Below are 11,165 nucleotides of genomic sequence, written 5' to 3' on the forward strand. Positions count from 1 at the left end.
GTTAGGCCTATTCTAAAATGGATGGAAAGAGACTACAGTATCCGGAAATTTAAAGACGTTTGGCTCCTCGTTTTAGTCAAAATATGTGTTTGGTCGTCGTCGAAAGCATGCTCGTCACATCGTTTCAAATGTTGCGCGTTGCCGTCAGCACGTGATTAATGGCAGCGCACAGGCTGAACCAGCGTATTGTACGCGCGGCCGATCTAGTTATTCTATTCTATTCAGGTTTTGCACGTGACGTCACCAACCGTAGGCGGAGCTTGATCCGCCATCTTTGGTAGGCAACCGCGCAACAAATTTGCATGTTTGCCTATGACATCTACGTCCCGCAACTTTTTGAGGTCAAATACGCCTTGTCCGTACTTATTTGCGTTCAACTTAAACAGAAATATGGCAACTTTTGCCCTATACTTGTCGGCATACACCGAAAACTTGGATTTCGTGAGTCGGGCCAGGTATGTGGGAAAAATTGAATTGGTAGGTGGCTTCTGTGACCCGTACGTCATTCCGCTAGACCGTATGACATCGTTAGTCAGTGCTAAAGAAATATCCCCTGACATAATAGGAGACTTTCCAAGGCTAGGTGGCAGCAGACATACCGGGTAAATTTCCATTGTTTACGTAGTTCTGAACATGCGCATAATTCTGAGAACAATGGATTTACCCGGTAAGTCTGCTGCCCTCTATCGTCCCAGAAAGTCTCCCATACACACACCCTCTCATTACTCGGGGTCGTCAGAGTTGAAATGCTACAAGAGCCTGCTGGAAGCGTACAAATACTTCACAGCTGGGTTAGTTGGAAACCATCTGATTGCTGGTGTTGATGTGGCCGTGGGATCTTCAAAAGGTCGGCATTATGTCATGACGGCTTTCGTAAGTACAAGTTGAATTGTTGGAAAAGCGTAATAAAAGGCCTATTTACTTTTACACTGTTCTTACGGCATGTACGGGGTACGATCTACGTACCTACCAGTACTACTATACAAACAAGTACAACTTGTGATCGTGACATGATACACTTTAATTTTAAGTACGCAATGTACATGTATGTATTGTATCATGTATGTACCTCTAAACAACTAGTAGATTCTCCATTAAATTAACGAATCTTTCATTTCTTGTAGTAACGGCCTGATGTGATACACGGCATTTGAGTCAACAAAATTATCAGTTTATTCTAACATGTATTATCCCTCACCTGGCATTTACTGACAACATTTACAGAACTAGCTACCACCAACAAAGTGACCGTCACCATGCTGGGCATGGCTATAAAAAGAAGTGATCAAAATTTAATTATTTAGTTTTAAAAGGATTGGGAACAATCTAGATTCTAGTTGGAGTACAGTGCTAGTACTGTAGAGTGCGTACAGTGCTGAACTGAAGATAACAACTACTACTGATAATAAAGGATCTAGGGATGGGGGCAATAACATGCTGAAAAAGGGCAAAAATAAGTGTTTTGGTAAACTGCATGATCAAAAAAAGTGGTGCAATGGCAGCCCCCCCCCCCCCCCCCACACACACATAGGCCCTATGTTACCCCCAGAATCCTTTGCAAATTGCTCTTTAAAAAGCAATTTACACATTTTCTTGCATGGATTTGTTCTCCTTGAATGAAAGACCAAGCCCATTTATTACATCTGTGTTTCTCTGGATAGGAAAATTCCAAAGAGCTCCAAGGTCTTTCTAGCCTCAATTTTAACTGTAGTTTAAGATCTACTTTTTGATAGTCAATTGAACCTTGTGAGAGAATAGTAATGGTTTCAGAACACATTAATGATTGTTTCATGAATATACCAATATGCGTCTTTAATTATTTACCCATCAGGTTGGACATTCTCAGAAACAAAATGAAGCTTCATTGAAGGTATGGGTGGCTGCAAAAGATGATGGAAACATTCTTACAGCACATTGCACATGTATGGCCGGAATGGGTGAAACCTGTTCCAACATCACTGCTGTTCTATTTGCAGTTGAAGCAGCTATCAGATCAAGAGTGAGGGCTTCTTGTACTGATCTTCCATGCAGATGGTTGAATCCAGGTTCCAAAACCCAAGTAATATGTGTTCCTGCATCAGATGTAGATTTCTCAAGGCCCGACATCAACTGCAAAGTTCCAACTCCAAAGTCATCTGCCAAACCCTTACCTCCACCTTCTTCACATGCCAGAGACGAATTCTACAAGGCATTGTACAATAGTGGTGTAAAAAGTACTGTGTTGTCAACTCTCCCACAGTATAGTGCTGACTTCATACCTATATAAGCTACATTCATTGCCGCCATCTATCATGACCCACATGTTGTTTATCCACATCTGACCAAGGTACTCAACTGAAGGAAAATCATCAGTATTACTATCAAATTCAAACTCAACTCCATTCAACCAAAAGGAAGTACTGTGATTTTGTTGTGTGGACTCCATCACAAATACACATACAAAGGATAGAATTTAATGCAAATTTCTTTTAATGTATACTATAAAAGGTCTCTTCCTTTTATAAGGTCTGTATTTTGTTTTAAGTTATTGGAAAGTGGTTTACACAATCTAGGCCTTTAGCTGTGCAGGATTTAAATGCTACTTTTGGCAATGAAGGGCAGCCCACAGTGTGGTGCTACTGCAGACGAGCAGATTTGAAGGCACAATTTGTCTCATGTTATTCTGATAAATGTCAAATAAAAAAGTTTCATATGAGCTGTGTTAAACTAAAAGTTGCTCCAAAGCGCAAGTGGTTCTGTAAAGATTGTAGAAAGGAAGAGGAATAATTGTTTAAGACAAAGAAAGCATGTTATGAAGGCAAAATTAGTGTTTTGTTTCAAGTCTTTGTACATTTATTTTTCAGCAAAATTAAATTTACCCTTTAGCAAAAAATCTCACTTTTACTGACTGCTACATGTGTATGTTAATTAGAGAGAAATCTAAGACATCTCAATCAGATTAAAGAAAGTGGTTCAGTATCTGTTGTCATACCTGGAATATTTAACAACTTGTTCATAACCTGAAGATGCACACAAACCATCCAAAAGACCACATCACTTTTCTGAGGGTTCACACCAGTATTAACTTTACAAACAACTAGTTTTCAGATTTAAAAAACTGAACAACTTTGTTTCTCAATTATCACCAAAGCTACTAATGTATATCATGCCTTTATATTTTGTTAGACAGAATCTTTTGTGCTTTGAAATGGTTTGTGCTATTAAGGGCACTGGACATTATTGGTGATTACTCAAAATAATTATTGATTTGTTGGCATAAAAACTAACTTGGCAACGAGCAATGGAACTTCGACGACCAATTGAGTTCAAATTTTCACAGATTTGAAATGTTCTGCATATGTTGAGATACACCAAGTGAGAAGACTGGTCTTTGACAATTACCAATAAGTTATTTTGTCTTAAAATGCCCTATTGATTAGAGATCAATCAAGTATTTGTATCTGATAATCTGAGAAACGATTAATGCGCTGTAATGATCATAAAAGGCTTATTGTTCTCACATATCAGAATATATTCATGATCTTTTACTAGAATGGAGCCTTTCAAAGACTTGTTTCATAATAACAAATACTTAATCTCATATTACAATACATGTAACCGAGTGAGCTTTTTACTTTTATTTATAGTTATGAGTTTATTTAGACTATTGTTTCCTTTCAATTGGTTCGATATTTTGGCCCATTTCCTTAAATTTAGCACATGCCCATTCTTTAATCTGGAGGAATAACTGACATACAAGTATTGACAAGAGCACAATTTTGTCAAGAGTGGTTACATCATAGGTATTATCTTTTTTTAAGAGGGTAATAGGGATGGTCCCCTCCAACATAGTATATTTCTGCCTTACTACACCTATTACTCTCTCCACATGAATGCGAACAGAGGCAATCACTCTTGTTGTCTCCACCTCCATGGCACTTAGCTGTTGCTTACCTCTTGTGAATGATAGAATTTGTAATTTAACACCATATACACCAAATGTGTCCTGCATGTCAAACCCTCTATCGGCCAAGAAGGTGTCACCTTGCAATAATTTGTCACTTGTTCTGCCTCCCCAACCCTTAGAAATAAATGTAATTGTACCTTGGGGAAAAATACTTATCAAATACTTAACTGTATTGTGTGCTTTGTAATGTGAATATGTTTGTGATCGGGCAGAAAATGAAGAGGGTTTCTCAATAAAAACTTAAAAACAATCTATAACACCTGAACACTTTGGAAATTTTTCCTTAAAACATCTTGGCATTGTTTTTCTTAGTTCTTCTCTTGCTGGCCAGCGTACTGTCAATGGGACAAGCTGTGTGTACAGCAAATTTAACACATTTGTGAAAATACGAGATACAGTTGATACATGAATATCAAAAACAAATGCAATGTATTGAGTGTTCATATTAAACCGCAAACGCATTAATGTCATCAGTATAGCTGCTGAAAGTTAGATAAAGTCTTTGAAGTTCTCAAATGAACAGATATAAGAGCCAGTATTCCTGTGAGGACATGAAATGAACACAGACCAGTTACAGTTTTCACTTTTTCATCATTGTTCTGAAGAGAATCTTCATCAATGGAAAGGTTTGCGATCTTGGTCTTGAGGAGAGCATTTTCTTTACGTAAAGCCTGACATTCATCATGTAGAGAAGTAATGTCAGCAAATCTAAGATCTGTTTGTACTTCCCATTGATTCGGTGTGCTGGAGCTAGATTTTTGTGTTGATGTTGCAGTACAGTTAGTAGATGTTGCCGGAGTCTCTGAGTATGACAAATTCACCAAGCCTTGTGCTGCTTCACATCTAGCACTGGCTTCTTTTCTCCTCTTTTTGGAGTCTGTCCTCCTCAAGTAAGTTTGATGTTGTCGTTTCTGGGGAGACGCAAACAGTTGAACACTGATGGTCTGTAGTCTGGTGACAACGGATCACTGCTTTTGGCTCCTAGAATAAGCACACAATAAAAAGAGGTTTATACAGGAAAAAGTATTGAGCGATTTATAATGTATTCAACAATGAGCATATATATTTTCATGGTATCTACACTTTTACCAAACAAATTAAAAATCCAGGTTTTAATACCTTTTTTTTCCAAAATGAAAATTGTCTGTTTTTTGTTGAACTCTCACATAAGATTGATGGGTGCAGAGTATTGTATTATTTACCATTAATTATTGCTATTACGATTTTCAAAGTGCAAGTCTTTCCCAGTGTTCTTCATCCATTTCCTCTCTCTTTCTTGAGCTTGCAAAAGAGTGCATACTTGTACATTACATTGCACAGAGAACGAGCACTTTTAAATGAGCAAAGAACTGGACCAAAATCAGGCATAATGATAACCTACTGCTCTACCCTCTAGTCATGCTATAGCTACAGAGTTATTGTTAATGTTAGCTTTCAGTTTTTGTGTGTTTCACATTCAGTAGGCCTAGTAAATAGTACTTCACTATGTATAATATTACTAATTAAATTAGTTATTATAATTGTAGTGTTCGTAAGAATAGGAAGGAACACAGTTTGTTCATAACCACAGGAATGTTATAGCACGTACTGGTACTGGGTTTGTTATATTTTTTATAAAGAGCTGACTGAAAACTGTAGCGATGTTTTTTTTAGTGTTATTGAAATTGACTGATGAGTACCAGCATAGATAGATAGATAGAAGTTAAATTAAAACAGTGGGGAAACAAAAATGTAATTGTTGAATAAAAGACCCGTTCGGTAATCTCTTTTCTGTCGTGGACTGGGTTTGTTTTCCGTTTTCATATTATATAACATCTTCACTGATAAAGATATGCCTTTTCATAGTAACTCTTGTTGTCATGATCGCAACCGAAGGATGTCACGGATGAAATGAAAAAGGAGGAAGGATATTTTACGTGAGCTTTAGCCTTAGATGAAATGATCACTGCATACACGACTGCCGTTTGTCGGCTGCCAACCCAACGGTTTCGGTCCACAACCTACTCCGTTCGGGATCACTGGGAAAACGATAATATGACTTGGGGTTTCTCCCCTGTCTATTCTGGCAGTCAGAAACAGCACACGAAGTCACTATTGTGAGATAGTAGTTAGTAGGATTTGTAGATTTAGGAGGCAGGATCGTCGCGTACGCGTTGCAGAGGCATATAAGCAGTGTATCTGTAGTGTGTGTAGGTCACAAAAAAGCGCCGGCTGGGGTCGGTCAACTTGTAATGTGAAACAAACTCGACACAATATTGCAACAATATTGATACATCGCACACACTGAAGAAAACATTCAATAAAAGTGATCACCCCGCTTGCTTGGCAACGGCAGTTGACTGACATAAAAGTATAGTAACCACTTTGATGAATCACGTTATCAGCTCTCTGATAGTTAGTCTCAATCGTAAATTACAGCCAATTTTACAAATATCGCCTATCGTTTTGCACGTAAAATTATGGTATTTTGCCTACCAGCATGTCAGCGAGTGAACTTGACACGCCGTTTCGTGACGTCAGTGCAAAACCTGAATATCTATGGTCGCAATTACCTAGAGCTGCCTCATGCCTACGACTGTTGCATGTGTAACATCGCACTGTGACTGTTGCATGAAAGGCAGACAAATAGGCAGCGCCTAACGACTTGTCATCAAGTCTAGCAGGACAGGGACTTGACGATGTCGCAGTCGCCTGGTATGTAAATGTACTCACTTATGAATATGTAACATTGTTACGTGATACGTTTTGACCAATCAAACGCACCCAAAAAGAAGACTAGTTCATTTGTCACTTGTGGGTTAAGTACTTAGTTGATGATTGAAATACATTTTTTAATTATTAACCAATTAATTATTAAAAAAGAAAGCACTAAATGTTCATTTGAATTTAAGTAATACGTTGTAACATGCATTGGGGTTGGTTTTGTTTGCAAAATTTGAGTTTTGGGAAGTGCAATAAAACGACTTATGACACCGACAACCCCTTGCCTGCTAATGAGTTTACCCCCCCCCCCCCACGTACGTGCCGCGTATAGACGCGTGCAACGTCTTCTACTGTGATGTCACAGAGTATAATGAATATTTTACCGGCAGGGCAGCGCTTCCACCAGGCTCCCATTGCAGTTTTTGTACATCTCCTCATTTGGGGAGATTTTCCAATAACAACGTGCAGAGTAAGCAACGACTTCGTCAAGTCCCATCGCATTCTCGGGACCACATTTTGACGGCGAGCGCGCACTGTACAGTACTGTATATGCTACGGGTTGTTTCATAGTAAGTTTAATTGAGGTAATAGCTTAGGGACCTCTCACACGAGAATGGGACTTGAATCAAGTCTAGCCGTGTCCGAATGATTCGTTGTGGCCGCTGGCCGGCTGCTACCGCAGCTTTGGCAGCGACTAGCGGCCGTGGCAAAAACATTCGGACACGACTTCAAAATGGAGCGCACTGCCAGCGGCCGCAGCCACAGCCGAAGTCGAAACATTAGGACACGGCCTTATTATAGTATAGACTGGGCCATAGAGTTATGTATAAGAACTAGAGGGCGCACTGGCCTATATACGCGCTCCGGCATGCGCGCAGGCGGCCATTTTCTAAGTTGACAAAGCTGGCATCTCACAGCGTGTGTTGGTGCAGCCAATTTGTAAGTTGAACAAACAGCATCGCGTGAGCGTTCAATAAAAAAAACCTCAAACGTGTATTTCATATTCAACACGCGTGCAGAATGACGCGCTTGTCATCTTGCGGTCCTGTAGTGTTTGTGCACGAAGTATCACTCGTGCGCCCTCTAGTTCTTATATATAACTCTATGATCTGGGCCCGGTGTGGCGGTCTCGTAGTCTGGTTCCCAGACCCAAAAATCTCCCAATTAGGCTCTGTCGAATTTAGGGTCCGGTATCACCCAAAATGAGGAATTCCTCCTTTTTCAAAGTTATCCGAAATGTTCCGAACGTGTTGTCGTCAACATTCAGACAGCATGTTGATGGACAGTATGGAATCATAATGTCAGTCCTGTCGGCCGTAGATCCAGGAGTTTTTATGACAGCTATTGTTATTTAAAGCCAATGCAGGCATTGTGCCTAAATAAAGCGTTTGCAAAGCGATGTGACAAGTTCAAAATTAGCCCACCTTGTTGAGCTGTTAATGGCTCTGCTTTTAACATCGGTCTCTCATCACTGTCGCCATTACAGCCCACCTTCGATACATGTCTAAAACCGTGGGTGATACCTGACCTAAGATTTTTAACAAGAGACGTCAAGGAATCTTTGGTCAGGGGCCCAGACTAGCGGTCTCGGAGCTCCAGATTACCAAATACGGTAGTATTACGTCATGCCGTGCCTGCGCACACCAAGCGAAAGTAGTCGATTTTTGCACCGTGCTGACGCAGTAGACTTGTTGACGACTTGTCCACAAGTCTACTCTCGTAGCTGTCATGGCGGCGCCCATATCGTGTGGTGAACGAGTGGAGCGTATCATGCGACAGTATCGTGAAAAAAGTAATCACGTAATAAAGTATTTAAGGCGTGGGTGCAACGCAGAAGGTGTAATAATTCAGGAGGCCGGATGGCTGAAGATTGAACTTGAACATTCTTTTATTGCTGTAGCTCATTTACTAAGACCGTTAAGTGTGTATCGCCTGAAAACATGGCCGCCTGCATACAACATTTACTTGTTACACACGGCCTCGTGAGGGCGCTCTTCTAATAACAAGCCGTATTACAACATCTTCCTTTTTTTTTTTTTTCCTACTACTGTTTGTTTTTGTTATGGGTTTTCTTTTTGTAAAAACAAAAATCAACAAATTTTGTCAGAAACAGTAGTACCTGTTGGCGGCAACAACTAAGTAACATATTGTTCCAAGTATAGTGGAGGTTTGACCGTCCGGCCAGACCTAGTTGTGATGACATGCGGTGGTGTTTCCTGCACCGTGTCATTCAGATTGTGAGTCTGTTCTGAATCAGAGTCAATGTTCAGAGTTTGTTCTTGATCCTTGCGATATGAAGCTCTGATGTCTCGTCTGTTTCGTCGATACTGATGTCCATCAGCGGTTTGTACGATGTAGGATCGTGGTGTAGCAGCGTTTCTAGTGATCACAGCGGGTCTCCAGGTAGTTTCCTCGGGAACACTTACTGGAACTCCAGTGGCAAAGGGTTTAAGGGGTTTTGTGTTTCGATCGTAGTAGTGCTTTTGCATGGTTTGCTTGGCGTGAAGTTTCTGCGGAATATCTGTGAAGATTTCTGATTTCAACAGTTCTGCTGATGTCGGTAATCGCGTCCGTGTCCGACGTCCAAAGAACAATTGGGCAGGAGATGGGAGGCCATCTCGGGGTGTGTTGTGGTAATCGAGTAATGCCAAATGCGGATCCTGATTGTCAGCGATAGCTTTTTTTGAGTAGATTTGTGGCTATCTGAACAGCTTTTTCAGCTCTGCCGTTTGATTGGGGATAGCGCGGAGAGGAGGTTTGCGTGTGCAATATGGTAATCCTTGTGGTGTTTAGGCTTTAACCACTGAGACACTTAGACATGTTTGATTGGACTGGTTCATGATGATACGTTTATTATTGTTATTGGTCAGACATCTTGGATTGCAACTAATAGACTTAACAACTACAGTCAATAGAGGGCGGTACAACAACTCTACATTACCCCCTTTTTTTAGATAAAAAAAAGAAAAGAATTTTCTCTTTGCTGAGATGTTAAAAAAAATTCTCAAAAGTCTCTTTGAGCACAAACAAAAATGGTTGATTTGATGCATTCTTTAAATGTCTTTCCTTGAATGCCTCGCAAAATGTCCATTGCTTCAAGTTGCTAACATGATAATCACAACAGTATGAGTTTCTCATCAATTTTTCAAAAAAGATTAAATGTATTTATAAAACAAGAAGATTTAAAGTGTCCTTTTAGTTTCAAAGTTCTTTGACAAACAAACAAACGGTTTGGTTTGTATAAGTCCTCTTGAATTCACCAGTCCAGATGTTTTTCATCAGAAAATCTGTAAAACGCTTGAGTGAAATGAACTTTTTTTTTTTTTTTTTTTTTCCACAACAAAAATGTGTTGTGTTTTCCATAACTTTGAAAAACTGGTGAATTTGAGTTGTTTTTTTTCCACAACTTATTTAACATAGTCTTTGAATCTGACTGGAGTCTTATGGACTCTAGTAGATCGACGGAGACAAGATTCCATTGAGCTTGGGCTCTGTGGTGTAGTCGGAGGTAGATCAGCATCAAGTGTTGGCAAGGTAGTGTCCTGGGTAGGTGGTGGTTCTGCGATGAGAGGTTGGTTGTCGATGTGCTCTTCGTAGTCTTCTGACGAAGAGTGGTGGTCTGGGGGAGGGGTTGGGATCCTTTTGAAGTGAGAAATGTTTCGCTTTGTGATCTTCTCGCCTCGTCTGGCTACAATCATGTTTCCTCTTCTCGTCATCACTTCAAACGGTTGGGGGTTGAATGGGGGAGTGTGTTTTGTTTTCTTTGGCTGACGCACAAGAACGGTGTCCCCTTCTTTGAGGTTGCTCGGCTTAGCATGAAGAAGATTATCTGTGTATTCCTTCATCTGTGACTTCTGTTGTGCATCACGTTCTCTGAGAAAGGCGTCATGTTTGTGAGATTGCATTGGAGTCTGCAATTCGGGTAGCTCACATTTCAGCTTTCTGGAGTTTAGAGCTTCACTTGGAGATACATTTGTCGTAGAGTGTGGAGTTGCTCTGTATTGACAGAGAAATTTGTACAGTTGTTGCTTCCAGCTTACTCCTTCTGACTCGGCTGTGCGTATGACTTTTCCAAGCGTTCTGTTCAGGCGTTCGACTTCACCATTTGCTCTGGGCCATAGTGGTGTGACTCTGCGATGAGTAAAACCAAGGTATGCTGAAAACCTAGCAAACTCATGACCATGAAATGGCGGGCCATTCTCTGTCTTCACTACATCAGGGACTCCTTGTCTAGCGAAAATCGCATCTAGCTTGGAATGGTTGCTTTGGATGAAGTAGAAGTAACGATTTCGACTTCGGGATAGCGACTGTATTCGTCAATAACTACGAGAAGATATTCTCCTGACGCATATGGGCCAGTGAAATCCACTGCAACTTCTTTCCATGGGGCAGAGGGTAGAGGTGTCATTTTCAGTGGTTCTTGTCTTTCTGCACCACTAGTGGTTGCTGCTTGTGTAGAGGAGTGAAATTTAACTTTGTTTTTATTGATCCTTATTGCAATAGGATTTTTGCCAAA

The 11,165-nt window shown here is 40.4% G+C and overlaps 1 protein-coding gene across 1 annotated transcript; it reads left to right on the forward strand.

The window, feature by feature from the left end:
* The first annotated feature begins 390 nt into the window (after positions 1-390).
* Positions 391-2,806, forward strand: LOC117288078. The gene is made up of 3 exons (XM_033768776.1): positions 391-455; positions 696-873; positions 1,832-2,806. Exons 1-3 carry the CDS (start codon positions 391-393, stop codon positions 2,264-2,266), a joined length of 678 nt encoding a protein of 225 aa, XP_033624667.1. The 3' UTR covers positions 2,267-2,806.
* The last annotated feature ends 8,359 nt before the right edge of the window (positions 2,807-11,165 follow it).

Source organism: Asterias rubens, chromosome 3 (assembly GCF_902459465.1).
Source record: "Asterias rubens chromosome 3, eAstRub1.3, whole genome shotgun sequence".
Classification (NCBI taxonomy): Eukaryota; Metazoa; Echinodermata; class Asteroidea; order Forcipulatida; family Asteriidae; genus Asterias; species Asterias rubens.

What these genes read in the sequence shown, in the direction of transcription:
- LOC117288078 (XM_033768776.1), top strand. Translation starts at nt 391, where the DNA reads ATGGCAACTTTTGCCCTATACTTGTCGGCATACACCGAAAACTTGGAT. An exon ending in GATTTCGTGAGTCGGGCCAG is followed by an intron (nt 456 to 695) that starts GTATGTGGGAAA and finishes CTATCGTCCCAG; the next exon opens with AAAGTCTCCCATACACACAC. An exon ending in ATTATGTCATGACGGCTTTC is followed by an intron (nt 874 to 1,831) that starts GTAAGTACAAGT and finishes TTTACCCATCAG; the next exon opens with GTTGGACATTCTCAGAAACA.